General features: G+C 54.2%; 1 protein-coding gene across 2 annotated transcripts in view; it reads left to right on the plus strand.

Annotated features, from left to right (window-relative positions):
• The first annotated feature begins 6,570 nt into the window (after window positions 1-6,570).
• Arhgef2 (Rho/Rac guanine nucleotide exchange factor 2) overlaps window positions 6,571-16,075 on the plus strand; it is a 30,285-nt gene continuing 20,780 nt past the window's right edge. Inside the window, exons 1-2 of one of the 2 annotated variants that reach the window (XM_051157481.1) lie at window positions 6,571-7,085; window positions 15,109-15,253. In XM_051157481.1, the coding sequence (XP_051013438.1) occupies window positions 7,023-7,085; window positions 15,109-15,253 (208 nt within the window). In that variant the 5' untranslated portion in view covers window positions 6,571-7,022. Of the gene's footprint in view, window positions 7,086-14,609; window positions 14,904-15,108; window positions 15,254-16,075 lie in introns of those variants that run through there. The other variant, XM_051157482.1, reaches the window with a different exon arrangement.

The following is a 16,075-nucleotide window of genomic DNA, read 5'->3' on the forward strand; positions in this document are numbered from 1 at the left end:
CTGGCCTCGAACTCTGAGATCCACCTGCCTCTGCCTCCACAGCCTTGCTAAAATGAAGGAACAGTCTTATTCAGGACACCAGCATCTCTGAGACTGGCCTGCCAGTGGAGGAGGGCACAGAAGGGGTCTTTCCAGGCCTTTCCTACCATTAGAGAGACGGGGGACAGTTATTTGAAGTGTGTCTTTGTCCTGAAGGTGACATGGGCTCAGTGGGTACAAGTGCTTGCCGTTAAGTCTAACAACATGACTTCAATCCCTGGGACCCACACGGCGCTTAGGGTAGGAGAGACTGTCCTAGCCCCCACATGCTCGCCCCTCCCCTGACATGCACACAGGTAGATAACCGTGAGTAGGCATGGAAAGATGGCGTCTGGGGAGCTCAGTGCAGAACCTCAGCCCTCTCCGTTTACCAGAGCAGGACGGAACTGAACCGTTCAGCTCCAGCTAGTTCTGTGCTTTAGCTGGCTCTCAAGTTGTTCAGTGTGCTCTCCTCAGACCCCGCCCTCTGTCCCTGCTTCCCCAGTGGCCGCCCTCAGGAATGGCGTCACATGCACCTGCAGCTTGGGAACCTGATCCAGGTGGAGGGGGTTGGGGAGGCTGCCTTAGGAGCCTTTGTCTGCCTTTTCCTAGACAACTTCTCTTTTTCTTGTGTATTAGCAGGCAGCTCGGTCCAGTCCTCGGCCACAGACCTTAGCAGATGGTGAGTTTTGGGGGATTCTCAACCCATCCAAGGCCTAAGTGGAGGAGTGATGGGTGTGGGCCATGGTTTTTGCATCCTTAAGACTCTCTGCTTCTTCAAACACTGTTCCCCAGAACGCTTCTGAGAGGCCTTCAAATAGCCATCTCCCTGAGGCACACAGAATCCACTTCCGTTCTGTTGTATAGTAGCCAGAAGGGATGGGAGAAGAGTTAGGGAGAGAGAAAGAGTAGCCAAACCCTACGGAAGCTGCCGAATGGCAGCAAGATCTGCTGGCTGTTGTCGGCGACAGAAGGGGGGCTTGGCCATTCTGCCGCTGGGTGGACCGTGACCATGGGTGGCTTTGGATGGTGGGTGACTGGCCGATGGACAGTGATTCTAAGGAGAGCTAGTTGGGGCTGTGGGGATTCTCAGAAGAGGGACAGGGTCTGAAATGGAGCTTAGAAAGGAGGTGGATGCTGGACATTTCAATAACTATGCAAATAAGCATGCAAAATTGGCACCTGTTTATCTGGCTCGGGTGGCCAAAGCTTTATTAGGCTAGGGCCGACGGCCCACTAGTGTGTCTCTGTGAGCAAACCATGGCCCCTTTAAGAATCGGGCTCTGATTTGTGATCCTAAAATTCTCTAGTTGACACAACCTCCTGGCTCCAGCCGGGATTAGCTCATGGGATGGGCTGATGAAATCCCAGGAAATTCGGCTCTTATTGGCTTTAGGCCCAGGGGCTTTTTCCAAACAGCAGAGGGTCTTGTTCTGAGAGCGGGAGAAATGCCCCAGGAGGCAACTTCAGATGGAGAACAGTTTGAGAGGGACTGGGCCCTGCCCTCCCATCTCCTGCTGGAGAGGAAGAGGGAGGAGTCTGGGGTTTCTTCATAAATTGAGGGGCCTGGAAAACCTGAACATGCAGATCTAGGGGAGCTACGAGGTGGGGAGTTATTTCCATCCTCGTGGTTTGTTTTTCCCCTCAGCTCCCTCTCCTCAACTCTTCCCTGTCTCTTTGCAGCAGTAGCCAGCTGGAAGTGGACTCTGGGACCTGGGCAGGCTCCCCGCTGCGACGGACCTTCAGCTTCTTCTTGGGCATGACCGGCAAGGCCAAGGTAGGAGTCAGCCTGGGAAACCGAGGCACAGACCCGCTATGCTCCTCCACATGTCTCTTCCTCCTTGTCCCTGCTGGCCACCGCTCCCCAACTCTCCTGTAACAGATTCAGGGCAGGGACTCTCTCTCTCTCTCTTTTTTTTTTTTTTTTTTTTTTCGAGACAGGTTTTCTCTGTGTAGCCTTGGCTGGGCTGGGCTCACTTTGTAGACCAGGCTGGCCTCAAACTCACAGCGATCCACCAGCCCCTGCCTCCTGACTGCTGGGATTAAAGGCGTGTGCCACCACCTCCCGGCAGGACCCTCATTTTTTGAGAACACACGATGTACTTTCAAAGCTCGGGGTGTCCCAGTACATCAGCCTTTCCTTGTCCCCGCCCCGTGAGGCCCCGCCTCCCCCACCTTCAGCTTAGCAGACAGCTGGTGCAGACAAGTGGAAGAGAAAAACAGCTAGGAGCTGAGAAATGGCCCAGGGCTCCTTCACTTTAGGCCACCCATAGCTGAGAGGTGGGCAACAGAAACCTTGCCCTTTGGACACAAGAATGATAATTACAGCAAGGCCTTTCACTTATTCATAGGGTGTTAGAGTTTTTCAAAGTGCTTTTACACTCATAATTTTATGGGTGGGTACAGCAACTGAGGGAGTTGAAATAAGACCACAGGCAGAGTGGGAGCTGGAGAGGTATGTGATTATGCAGCACGTGTGTGGCCGCGTGTCTTCTGAGGCCAGGAAGCAAAGATGTTCCTCTCTCTCTCCTATGTCATTTACTCCTCGGCTCTGGTGAGGCAGGGCAGCGCATTAGCTGCAACCCGGATTTTCCACGGTCTTTCTTCTGAGCCATTTTATTTGTTGTTGTTGTTATTTTGAAACAAGGCCTCAGTCTGTAGCTCAGACTCACTGTTTTTGTTTTGTTTTGTTTGAGACAGGGTTTCTCTGTGTAGCCTTGGCTGTCCTAGACTCGCTTTGTAGACTAGGCTGGCCTCGAACTCACAGCGACCCGCCTGCCTCTGCCTCCCGAGTGCTGGCATTAAGTGAGTCACCACTGCCCGGTGGCAGAAGTCTCAATGTTGACTTTCCTCCTGTGTCAGCCTCTGGAGTGCTGAGATTCTCCATTGTAGGAATGGGGCATCACACACGGCTTTTTGTGGTTTTAATGTTTGTTTGAGAAAGGGTTTCTCTGTGTGGCCTTGGCTAGTTATGGTTTTTATTTATTTCTTAGATAGGGTTTCATATAGCCCAGGCTGGCCTAAATTATGTAGTTGAAGATCACCCTGAACTCTTGTATTTTTTTAAAAAAAGATATTTATTATGATGTATACAGAGCTCTGCCTCCATGTACACCTGCATGAGAAGAGGGCATCAGATCACACTATAGATGGTTGTGAGCCACCGTGTGGTTGCTGGGAATTGAACTCATGACCTCTGGAAAAGCTGTCAGTGCTCTTAACCACTGAGCCATCTCTCCAGCCCCCATCACCCTGAACTATTGATCCTTCTGCCTCTATCTCAAGTGTTGGGAAACCAGGCATGTACCACCACACCGTGCTGTGAAGGCCCCCTTCCTTTCTTCTTTCCTTCCCTCCTTTCCTCTTCTTTTAGATCCTCAGCCTGGCTGACCTTCATCATCTGCCTCAAGCCTTCTGAGTGCTGGTATTACAGGCTCTACTTTCTTTCTTTCCTTTTTTTTTTTTTTTTTTTTTTTTGGTTTTTCAAGACGGGGGTTTCTTCTCTGTGTAGCCCTGAGTGTCCCGGGGCTTTCACTCTGTAGACCAGGCTGGCCTTGCAATCACAGAGCTCCGCCTGCCTCTGCCTCCCGAGTGCAGGAGTGCAGTGCTGGGATTGAAGGTGTGTTCCCATCCCGAGGTCACCTCTGATCACTGGTCACTGAGAGGAGCCTGGAGGAGACTCTATCCTACTCAGCTGGTAGTCAGGCAGCAAGAGCAAAGGCAGGGCTCTCTTGGAGGCCAGGATTCCCTCCCTACAGGTGGGCAGGGACAGGGACGGTAGAGCTGTCAGCAGGTCCATTGCTAGGGACTGGAGGCTGTTGGGAGACATGATTTCGCAAATCACCATTTTAAAAACCCTGGACTTGGGAGGAGACAGGTGGGGCCAGGAATCTGATTGCTAGAAAACAAAGCAAGCAGGAAGCCCTTAGGGTCTGAATTCCCCCCACCCCCAGGATGCAGGCTCCGTCAGACTGTCACACTGCTTTTACTCACCCTTGGCCTAACAGCCAGATAGGAGATTGAGTAACTTAAAGAAGGGGAACCTGGGTAGACTGGTGCATGGACAGGGAACAAGAAGAGCCAGTGGAGGTCAGTACACTGTTCTGCTTGCTGGCCTATCTTCACCAGGGTCTCTGCATCTCTGTATCTCTCTTTTGAAACCCCACCCACCGTCTCTATGCCCTCATTGAATGCGTATGCCTACATCATGCTATCCTGGTCTCCCTTGTTCCCGGCTTGGGTACCACTTCTGTACATTGCTAGGGATGGAGAGGAGGAGGTAGTTTGTTCCTCCCCACTTGACTGGCATCAAATAGGTGGCCAAACACTTTCCTGGAGCTCATCGTGTACTTCTGGGAATGGCTCTGGCAGAGATAAGCCGTGGTGGTACATTAATCACCATTTCACAGACAAGATAACCTGGAGGCTGGGTTACTTAGATCCCTCAGCTTGCTTGAGGTGCAGCATTCATGTTAAGTGGCCTATGCCTCCCTCACTTAACCCAAAAGACTTCCTGCACCAGCTCTTGCTGGGAAGCCACTGCAGTTATGTCTACCTTAGTCACCCCTGAGGCATCTCCAAGGCTCAAAGTCATCAGAAGAAAGGCCGCTTTGCGGACTGTGTGTGCTTGGGCCTAGGCTGCTAGGGCCGCTCTTGGTTCCTCCAGTGGCTCTTTGGAAACCAGACCCTTCCTCCCTAGCTGTCGATGGGAGTGGTACTTTCGACATTTTTTTTTCCCCAAGTTAAATGAGCCAATGAAAACATTGGCTACTTTTAGATTCTGGCAGAGGTTTTGCATACACACATACACACACACACACACACAAGCAATTTCTGAAAGATGTCATTGGATAGTATTACAGGAAGGTTGGAATAAAAGGGTTTGGGAAAAAGGAAGATACCAGAAGAAAGGAAAATGTTCATTGTTCCAGAGGATAGAAAACAGAAACCGAGTCAAGCTGAAGACATAGCTCATTAAATACATGTGGGTCTGAAGGCTTGTTTTTTTTTTTTTTCCTCCCCAGGGCAGGGGTTTAGGGAGCGGTGAGAGCAGGTCAGGTGGACAGCAAGCTGAAGGTTGAGGAAACACAGCAAAAGGATGGGAGGTCAGATCATCTTCCTCCATAGACTTTATGTACTGACTGGTCCCACACAGAGTCTGGTGGTAAGCCAGGTGCTGTGGTGCACGCCTGTAATCCCAGCACTCAGGGAGGCAGAGGCAGGCAGATCTCTGTGAATTCGAGGCTAGCCTAGCCTACAGAGTGAGTCCAGGACAGCCAAGGCTATACAGACAAACCTTGTCTCAAAAAACAAAACAAAACAAAACAACCCGCCCACCCCCGAACAAAACAACAACAACAAAAGAGTCTGGGCGTAAACCTAGATTTACTGGTGACTCAAGAGTTTGGTTTACAACAATTTCTGGCCCAGGCCTTGGAGAAAAGTGAGGTCCTAGCCCATCTGAGGTCTCTGAGCCTCCAGCATTAAAAGCTCCATAGCTAACATTCTGAATGCTAGCTGGCTGTTAGTCATTTCTTGGCCTTGGCTGGTCACTCAAGGGAGGCAAGTCTAGAATCCCAGAGCCAGCAGGTACACAGGAGCTCCTATGGCCTTCCCTCAGTTTTAGAGGAACCAGAATTGGCCTGGGACTGTCCTTTCTGCGTCATCTAGCTAGCCCAGACTGGGCACAGTTTGTTTTTCTTTTTCTCTCTTTACTATATTAGGATCCACAAGAGGGGAATGGGTGTAGAAGGTGAGGGAGTTGCTAGGCAGGGGGTAGGTCAGGAGTGGTGCAGGGGTGAGGAGCCTCACAGCCTGTGGTTGAGGCAGTGGAACCCAAAATAGAGACGGAGGCTAAAATTGGCACTACAAGAGCGCTGGGCTGGGCTGAAACCCTGCAGCCCAGCACCACGCTGCCCTGTCACTGAGAAGGCCAGAAGCTCCCTCCATCTTTATCACACACTTTTTTTGGGGTGGGGGGAGTAGATTAGGCAGGACCCTAAATTTTTACAAAGCTTTGTCCCAGGGTGCTCTGGTTTTTACAGAGCAATCAGAGGCCTTGAAAGGTGGAAACGGAGCAGACTGGAGAAAGAATTCCCCACCAGGGCAGAAAACTCAGGTTGACTCAAAGGGTCCAGCGAGAGATGAAAAAACCCACACACACTCCTCAGCAAGCTGGAAATGCTTCCTGACCTGGGCAGGCTGCTTCTGGTCTTCTGGGTCTGGTTTAACTCGTAGCTGAGGGAACTGGTGTCAGGACACAAGGAAGGATTTCCGCGGCTAGCCTGAGGAAAGGTGAAGACTTCTTAGCTTCATGACCGAAGAGGTGGGGCTGCGAAGGGTGGTCAGAGCGAGGTCCACAAGGCCCAGAGGGGTGGGAGGCTTGCGGAGGAACCCTCCCCACTGGATTCCTTGACTTTGGAAATGAGTCCTCTTCTCTTCACTCTTTTGGGGAAGGGTGAAATCTGCTAATGAAGACGATTCTAGTTCCCCTTTGGATTTCCCTCCTTCCTCTTGTCGCACCACTCCACTGTAAATGAGGTCTGTGTACTCAAGCCTGCTTGATGATGGGCCCTTATGGCTAGTTCCCCCAGCGGCCTCCAACCTGAGGGTCCTTAAAGAGTGAAGTTACCCGGAACCGGTGACAGTGTTTTCTTAGGGAGAGCCGAGCTAAGAGTCAAGCGTGTGCTCCTAGGCGCTAAAAGGAAAAGGCAAGCAAGAGGAAGCCTTGGACCTGTGTAAGGACCCCTGTCCTCCAGGCTGCCGTGGTACTAACCCTGGCGTCCCGTCCGGTGCGCCGGTACCCCGCCCTGCCTCCGCTCCGCCTCCCCCCTTCCTGAGCCCGGGCGGGGGAGGAGACTAGGGTTTGAGGAACTGGCGCTGGGTGCCGGGGCGAGGGGACTCAGACTTCCTGTCCCCGAGGCCGACGCGTGCGGCCGGACCCCTCCCCCGCCGGAGCTGGACGCCCGGGGCCCGCCGCGTCCTCCCGCGGCTCCCGCTGGATTATGTCTCGGATCGAATCCCTCACGCGCGCGCGGATCGACCGGAGCAAGGAGCTGGCGATCAAGGTGGGCTGGCTCTGCGACCCGGGGCGCCCTGCCGACCTCCGGGGCCTCCGCCCCGCGTCTCCCCCCGCCCGCTCTGGGGCGCCCGAGTCCGCGCGCAGCGGCTGGACGGGGTGGGTGGGGCTGCGGGCGCGTGGGGAGGGGGCTGGAGGACCGCGACGTGACCCGCGTCTCCAGCACCCGCGCAGCTTCTGTGCAGAGATCTAAAGAGAGCGGAGCTGGGTCAGCAGCGGTTCGGCGGGACCTAGCGCTTTGGGCCGCTCAGAAGAAAGTTGCTCTGGTAAGGGACGGGGTGGGAAAAGGGGGGCCGAACGCGTCGGGTTCCTGGGGGGCGACGCTCTTGGGCGTCTGTTTCTGCGCTCCAGTTCCGCCGGGCTGCTCGTGGCGGTGCTCCCCAGCGCTGGCTCCGTCGTTTCCCCCTTTGTCCCCACCATCGGGTGGAGGGGGCCGGAGGGGGTGGTTTCCCAGCTCCCTCCCCCACCTTCCCGCCCCTCCAAGACAAAAGTCAGCTCCTCCTCTTCTTGCGGATGGACTTTCCAGCTGTGATTCAGTTCTTGCCTGGGGTGGGCGGGTGGCTGGGGTCAGGACAGCAAGCGACAGCCCATTTCCCCTCCCGCCGCCAGGCCAAGCCGACTCCCTCAGGTGAAGCGAGCCGCCTTTGTGTAGCTGGGATGCCTTCCCTCATCCCGAGCGCCGCGGTGCCAGGAACCCAGACTTGTTTCCAACCTTATCTATTCCACTGGCTTCCAGGCTCCTAGTTCTCCAGCCACCTCTGCTGACCCAGTCCCCGCAGCCATATTTCAATTATCGCCTCGGGTTGGGGGCCCTTCACCTGTCATCTGGAGTCTTGGCTGTGTAATTATCAGCACGCACACTGCATCACGACCTCTCCAGCGCGCTTTTTACAAGTGTCCTTTATTCCTGTCTTTGTATTCAGACCCACTCCCAAATGCCACGACTTTCCATACCTCAGTTCCCAGGAAGTGGTGAGGCCGAGGAATTGTGGATGAATAAGTGAAGCTGGGAGGGACCTGGTTCAGGCTGACGGCGCCTCCCAGTTCCTCGGTGCCCCCACATTATAAGGCAAGGCGGGGAGGGGTTTTAATCTTAATCCTTGTCCTCCCAGGGAGCGCAGTGACCCTCCTGCAGCCAGCCAAGCACATTGTTGTTGTTTTTTTTTTTCAGGCTGGCAAGCCACACTTCTTCCTCCTCCTGGTTCCAGCATTAGCTTTTTATCTTAGTGCTAACACTGGGAGAAGGTCGATTGGGGTGGAGAGCCTCAGGGGTTAGCTCAGTTTAAGGCCTTTGTTAGGGTTTTGGGATGGGTGTCTGCTAACCGGAAGGAAAGCTAGCAGGGCTCTAGCTCCAGGGTGAGATGACTGAAGTGTGAACTGTGAGATGGCAAACAGGCTCTCAACAACCCTAGCGACTGGCCAGGCCCAGCTCCCAAAGTCTGTTTATTTTTTCAACCGTTTGAGCAGAGACCCTGGAGTAGGGCCAGGGTTTGGAGGGGGGGCGGGCGGCGGGAAGGGAGGACTTTTTGAAAGCACGGAAATTTGGTTCCACCCTAAAAAGGAAAGCCATGGGGGAGTTGGAGGCCAGACCTGTGGGGGCCCTATGAAGACATTCTCAGGGGCCTTTCTCTAGCCCAGACACCTGGCATCTCATGCCTTGTTTTTCTTTCCTTCCCCCTCGCCCCCCACCCCCCCCCCCATAACACAGTAACTGGAAATCCAGAAGCCTGGCTCTTTTATCCTTTGACTAGCCATGGAGGAAGGCTTGGGGCATCTGACTGGGACAGGGACCAGTGAGTGGTTCAGAGAGGGCAGGGAGGAGGGAGGTTGTCAGTTGGAGCTGGTCGGAAGGGGAGGGACACCTCCGGAAAGCTGTGGTTACCGAAGTGGGGGAGTTGGTTTACAGCCAACCGAACCCTGGAGCTCCCCCTTCCCCCCTCCCCAAGCGCGCCAGCTGTCTCCTTTCTTTTTATACTGTGGTGGGAAGTGGAGGGGCCCACTGGAAATGAGATTATTTGAGGAGCACGGTCTTCCCTGCTACCTATGAGGGAGAGAAAGGTCTGGGCAAGGCCTGCTGCCCTCCCCCACCTCATTCCTTCCTCTTAGGGTATCTTCACTGAAGGAAGAATTCAAGTGTAACCTGCGCCTTTCTCCTTCCCCGGGCACAGGCTCCTTCTCCATGTACCCTCAGTGCTGCTTCCTTCTTCTCCACCCCCTCAGCTCTCTCTGCCCTACTTCCTACCTCCTCAAGCCTCAAAGATGTTCTTTCCATCTCTAGACCCCCTTATCTCTCCTCCCCACTTTCCGGAGCCCTAACAGTCTTGGCCCACAGAACAAAGCAGGGGCCGGAGATCAGGGCACCACGGGTTTTCCTGAACACCCTGCTGCGTGTGCGTGTGTGTGTGTGTGGTGAGGAGCCAGGAGAAGCGGGTTGCCTTTGTTCTGAGTACCAGAGAGGTGGCTGGCTTTGTGTGCAGGGCCAGGAGGGCAGGGCTCGGGGAGCCCCGGAGGAAAATAAATACCCTTGATAGTTAGGAAGACTTGAGGGGTTGGGGGGTCTTTTAGAAAGTTGTGGTTTCGGGGGGGGGTCATCCAAAAAATATTCTAGGGGGTCATGGGAAGCAAAACTGGGCACAGGAAGCTGAAGACTTAAGAGGGGTCACCTAGGGCTGCAAGATGGTTGAAGAGCGCCTGGGGAACACCCAGGGGCACCAGAGGGGGAGAAGAGCCTGCTCTCTGTCCCACTGAGGATCGGACTCTGATTCCCATGTGTGGGTGTTACTTGTGTTTGGGGGTGTGTCTCTCCATCAGAGATGCTCTGGGGGTGCCCTGTGGCCGTAAGGAGGTAGTTCCCGTTTAAAGTTGAGCCTCTTTGTTGATGTAGGATGTGTGTGCACTGAGTGAATTGGTCATGGTAGAGAAATGGCTGAGAAGGCTGGCTAGACCCTTCTGGGTTTGTTTGTGTCTCCTCGGGGAGGTGGGGGTAGGGCTGCAGGCGGTGGCAGCTACCCCCTCCCAACTCAGCTGGCCTGCCTTGTGCCAGGAGGGCAGGGAGTCTGGCACTGCCATTGTTCGCCTGTACAAATGCCCGTCTGTCTGCCTCTTGCCTTCTCCCTCCTGGCCCGACAGGTGTGGCTGGGTGGGGAGCAGGCTGGGGTCCAGGGTACCTGGGTCTGGGAGTCTCTAGCTGGATTTTATTTTTGCCTATGGCTTAAGTGCTTTTCTGCTTCACCAGCATGCTGGCCCGTCCCACTGTGCAGTGGTTTAGCACCCTTCTTTAAGCAGGGGCTCTCTAAGTGCCTTTTTTGTGCACAGTGATGTGTTTCTCTTTTGTTTCTGGCTCTGGTGTCTGCATTTGGCCACGCTCTCTCAGCTTCCAGCCTTGCGTTTCCTTCCCTGGAGCTTCTGAAGGCGCAGGGCCTTGTCCAGACCGTCCAAAGCCCTCCTCTGGGACTCACAGCAGGAGTCTTCTCTCTTCACTCAGTCTCATAGATTTCCCCTGGTGGGATTGAAACCAAGTTTGCAAGCACTTCCCTGCTGAGCAGCAGCCGGTCCCCTTCACAACCAGTGACCCGTGTCTTGGCTATCCAGGGCGGAGCCACAGGCAATTAGTCCTAGGGGGGCTCCTTCAAGAGTCCTCTGAGTGGGTGGGGGCAGTCTTGAGGAAGATGCCTCAGCCGGTGGCCGGTTGTCGACAGAGATGGTTGTGAATACCACACAGTTTTCCCAGAGGCCTTGGTATGGAGAAACGAGGGCTGTGAGAACCGGGAGAGCAGCTCTGACTCACCCTGTGGAGCCTGGGGAAGCCAGAGTTTAGGTTTACCTTTATGTGTAACACTGTTTTTCTCAGCCTAGAGCACAGGATGGAGCGAACTTGTCAGCTCTCAGTCCTAGGGCTCCATCCCCCAGCAGTGGCCAAGATTTGGCTCCAATGTGGAAGGAGGTTTTGAGTTGGTGCTCTGACTTCCCAAGGGAAGCCTCTTGGTCTCAGTCAGAGGCAGTAGGCGACTTGGGCTTGGGAGTGCTCCGGCAGGAGGGAGAGGAAAGACAGGAACGGGGACTGAAGTTTGAAAGGTTCTCATAGGCAGTAAAGGGTGTCTCCGAGCAGGGCAGCTGCTGGGGACCCTGCCCTTTTCTTCCTTTTTTGCTTCCATTGCCCAGCACACATTGGGTGCCTGCTGTACATGAGGCTTTGTGCTAGGTATGGGTCTCAGGTTGAAGGTTGGCCTTGAACTCTTCTGCCTCAACCCCCCCTCCCAAAGCGTCGGAGTTACAGATGTATGCCACAACGCCCAGGTCTGTTCACCTTGACGTTTGGTTAACCCAATGTGTAACATTAGCTGGGATAACGACGGTAAGCCAGGAAGAGTATTCATTCAGATCTGTGAGGAAGCAGGAGGTCCCACCTGAGCTGGGTCCAGCAGAAAGGCCTCTGAGCACTGGGGTGGATGTTTGGACTGGGGAGTGACCGGTCTTTCTTGCCTCTGTGCTCCAGCATTGAAACCTGTCGTGTCAAGCTTCATGCCTACTGGATCCTTGAACCCTAAGCAACATCCCCACCCCTTTTTTAGAATTTTGAGACAGAGAATCTTGCTAAGTCGCCCAAGCTGGCTTTGAATAGTGCATCCTCCCCTCTACCTCAGCCTTCTTGAGTACTGGCCTACTAGGTGTGGACACCACCCCTAGCTGTGCTTGGCCCTTTCCTGGTGGACATGCTGGGCCATGGAGGAGGCAAAGAGTCGCTCTGCTTGCTATGGGCAAATGGGGGGAGAATAAATCAAGTCAGCCCATTTTCCTCCCCTGGTAAGCAGTTCCCATGTCTTTCTGCTCTCCACGGCTTGAGCCCTGGGGCGGGCTCAGGACAGCCATCTCTGGGACAATAGTGCTAGGCAGTGCCAGGGCCGCTCGCTGCTCGCTGCTGCCTAGTGTCCGTGCTGGGATGTGCTGTTGCTGCTGTGGCCGCTGCCCTCTGCTTGCCCACCCAGAGCAGGGCCCGCTCCGAGAGAGGGTGAGTGTTGGCAGGTCGAAGGCAAGGACCAGAGGGCAACTGGGGTCTGGATGGGCAGTGGCGCCGCCGAGGAGGGAAGAGCCCTTTTCTGGCCTCAGTCCTTTCTCCCTTGGCCACTCCCAGAGGAATTGTCCAGGCAGGTAGTACAGAGAGCCACGTGCAAAGAGCCTATGGCAGCTTGTAGCATATCTGCACACCTAACTGTTCTTTCTGGAGAGGCCCTTGCCAGGCATGTTGTTTTGTTGACTGCTAGTCTCGTGGCTGCTTGCTTATTGTTTTTAATTAAATTGTCTTAAGTGGTCATACTTCAGATTGGTGTCCTAGAGAAGGGGGCGGGGTCAGAGAGGGGAAAGAGTACATAGTAGTGAGGAGAGTTATTTAGACTTGGCCTTTGAAGTCCCACAAGGTGAATTTGAGGTGACTTTGGCCTAAGAGCATCCGATTAAAGAGCTGTCCTTTTCCCCCTAAGACAGCTGGAGAGTAGACCAATGGGAGCCTTTTCTAGTGATTCAGGTAGGTAGGTGCCACTGGAGAAGGAGGACACTGAAGTGATGGGAGACTAGAGTCTAAGGGAGGGGTGTCTCTTAGGAGAGGAGGAGCTAGCAGCAGGGGGAGGGAGGGAGGGAGGGAGGGAGGGACGCCCATACATTAGGGGAGAAGTAGATGTGAGGCTGAGAGGTGTGGGGGAAGAGTGCCTGAGCCAAGATCTGAGAACAGGGAGAGAAGACCATAACTTCAGGACAGAAGAGAGAGAGGAGGCAGGAAACGGAGAGAAGCTCCAGCCTCGTGGCGCCTGTCAGCAAGTCCAGTACTTGGGTGGCTGAGGCAGGAGGACTACCTTTAGTTCAAGGCCAGATAGGGCTGCATAGGGAGACTCTGACTCAAACAAAACAAACAACCCACACAATACAGTAGAGGAGAGAGGAAAAGTGAGTGGCCGAGGTGGACAAGGAGCACAAAGACGAATGATAAACAAATGACGTCCCAGCCACTGGGCTCTGTCATCCTCAGGCTGCCCTAACTTAGGAGGACCAAGACAGGGCGATCTTGGTCCTGGACACCCAAGACTGAGGGCGCTGTGGTCCCTTGCTCTCTGGCCCCTGCACTGTTGACGCAGCATCTTTACACTTCCCCTTTTCCCCCACCCTCCCCCACTCTGACTCCCCGTGTTGTTAGTGGTTGTCCAGGCCTGGGCTGAATGTTTTTCACTGAATTGTGACTCTCTGTCCTAGGGTCCCAGTGTCCTCAACCTGGGGCTCCTGTTCTCAGCCTCAGCCACCTGCATGGTGCCCTAGGCTGCTAACATCTTTAATTAAATTAGTTAGCTAGTTAATTTAGATACAGGCTCTCACTATGAAGCTGTTACTGGCTTGGAATTTGCTTTGTAGGCTGGGCTGGCCTCAAACTCAGAGATCCACCTGCTTCTCCTCCTAAGTGCTGGGATTAAAGCTGTGTGCCTCGCTGTACCAGCTGTCCTGGCCTTTCTAATTTACTGGGTACATGCTGTGGTTTGAATGTGGGTGTCAATTCTGCTCTCCCACTGTGTGGGGCCTGGGGATTGAACTGGTGTCATCAAGCTTGGCAGCAGGTGCCTTTGCTTTTCTTGTCTGCCCACTTCTAACCTTTTTTTTTAAATGTGCATCGGGGCTTTGCCTCTATATATGTATGTGTGGGAGGGTGTCGGAGCCCCTGGAACTGGAGTTGCAGACAGTTGTGAGCTGTCGGGTGGGTGCTGGGAATTGAACCCAGGTCCTCTGGAAGAGCAGTCAGTGCTCTTAACTGCTGAGACCCCTAACCTTTGTGTGTGTGTGAGTGTGTGTGTGTGTGTGTGTGTGTGTGTGTGTGTGTGTGTGTTGGTGTTTTGCGATAAGGCCTCATATCACTCACTATATAGCCAAAGATACCCTTGAACTCCCAAGTTCTCTGCTTCCACTTCTTCAGTGGTGTGTGTGTGTGTATGTGTTGTTGTGTTTTTGTTTTTATTGTTCTATAGCCCAGGCTTGCTGCAATATTCCTGTCTTAGTCTCCCAAGTGCAGGAAATAACAGGCATGAGCTATGACAGCGAAATAACAGGCATGAGCTATGACAGCGGCGGTGTCTTTTCACCTTTTCTGGCTCTTGGAAAAGTCAGGAGCTTGGGGTGGGGGTGGGGAGGGCATAGAAAAGAAGTCAAGGACTCTTGCAGAAGCTGGAGGAAGTCGGAGAAAGCTTAAAGGCAAAGGCATATCTCAGGCAAGAAGGAATAGAAGAGCGCTGTAATCCCAGCACTGAGCAGTGGAGGCCAGAGGATTCAAAGTTCAAGGGTATTTTTGGGTACCTGAGCCCCCGCCCCCTACACACACACACACACACACACACACACACACACACACGGCCAGAAAGGCATCTTTTGGGTTTTGACTGAGTGTTAAGTAGAAGAGTTAGAGGTTTAGGGTGCTGACCTCTGGCTTGGGGGTGACTGAAGAGACATTTTTGGGCCCCCCAATCTAATAAGGGGATCTCCTGCTTTCCCATCCCTGCTCCCCCATGACTGCTTTGAAGACAGCAGCTCCAACACCCGTTGTCATGGTTATGAGAGGAGCTAACTCCCATAGATTGGAAAGCGCTGGTGAGCTGGCACCCTCTGTTTCGCTGGTCCTCCCCTCTTCTCTGCGCATCTTCCCCCAGCACAGAGAGAAAGCTTACAGCAGCCCCGGGGGCGAGGAGCAGAGCTGAGGCTGGGAGGTGGAGTGAGGACGCGCAGATCTAGAGCTAGGGAGATGAGTGGCAACAGGAGGCAGCCCAGTCGCCGGGGTCAGGTAGGTCAGAGGCCTGGGAGCCGTTGGGACTGGCTGCGCAGGGCCTGGTCATGCCCGGACAGGCTGTGCTCCAGCAATTGGTGTCATTTCCCCTCCCTTAGGCAGGCACTTCTTCCATGCCTCTGCTTTCACTCAGCCCGTTTCTCTGGGTGCCAGGTACCTAGGGAACTTCTGGCCTCACTTCTGTCTCTCGACCTTTCCGCAGACCCGGGAAAAGGAGAAGATGAAGGAGGCCAAGGATGCCCGCTACACCAACGGCCACCTCTTTACCACCATCTCAGTTTCAGGCATGACTATGTGCTATGCCTGCAACAAGAGCATCACAGCCAAGGAAGCCCTCATTTGCCCAAGTAAGTTGTTGGCTTTGGTTCCCACCAGCCCTCATCCTTATTTCTGCCCTTTCTTCCCTGGATCCTTAAAGAGGGGGGACTCTACTTTCTGGGCCCTAGCTGGGCTCAGGTCCCTTGCTACCCTTCCTCCCACTGGGGTGGTGGCTGTTGGAATGTGGTGTGAGCTGGCCTCTTGGGTGTGGGTTGACAGAGGCTGGGATTACTGCCCTCGCAGCTGTCCCTCGCTTGGGTGTCCCCCTCGCTCCCTGAACAGCTGCTGACAGTTTGGAGAATGAGCAGGAATGTGTGTGTGACCCAGGGTGGGAGAGGAGCTACGGACCAGAGGGAAAGCAGCCGCCAGCCTTGCAGCTGCTTCTGCCCGTCTTCCTGGGCCCCACTGGACAGTTTGGACTTGGGGATCCCCTTGCCCCCCCCCCCCGCATTTCTTTTGCATGTGGGTAGACTCTGAAGTCTGCTGATTTAAGGACAAGATGGGAGTTTCTCTTTTTTTTTTTTTTTTTTTTGAGTTTCTCCCTTTTTATCCCTGGCAAAGAAATGCAGCAGGGACCAGTGTGGTCGGGGGAAGGACTCCAAACTCCTAGTGTTGCCCATGTCTGACCTTTATCCTCTCCCAGGGTGACCCTGTACTGAACGGGAGGATTTCCAGCCTCTTTAGGATCCCAGTGCAGAGGGCTCCAGCCCCGTCCTGGCCACCCCCACCCCCACCCCCAGGCCTTCCTCTGAGCCTTAGGCTGACCAGCATAACTCCCGCTCTAGCCTCCAAATCCCCTTGGGACTTTGGGAAGAGCCAGGCCTGCCTCACTGCTTCTCTACCACTTCATA

Source organism: Acomys russatus, chromosome 15 (assembly GCF_903995435.1).
Source record: "Acomys russatus chromosome 15, mAcoRus1.1, whole genome shotgun sequence".
Classification (NCBI taxonomy): Eukaryota; Metazoa; Chordata; class Mammalia; order Rodentia; family Muridae; genus Acomys; species Acomys russatus.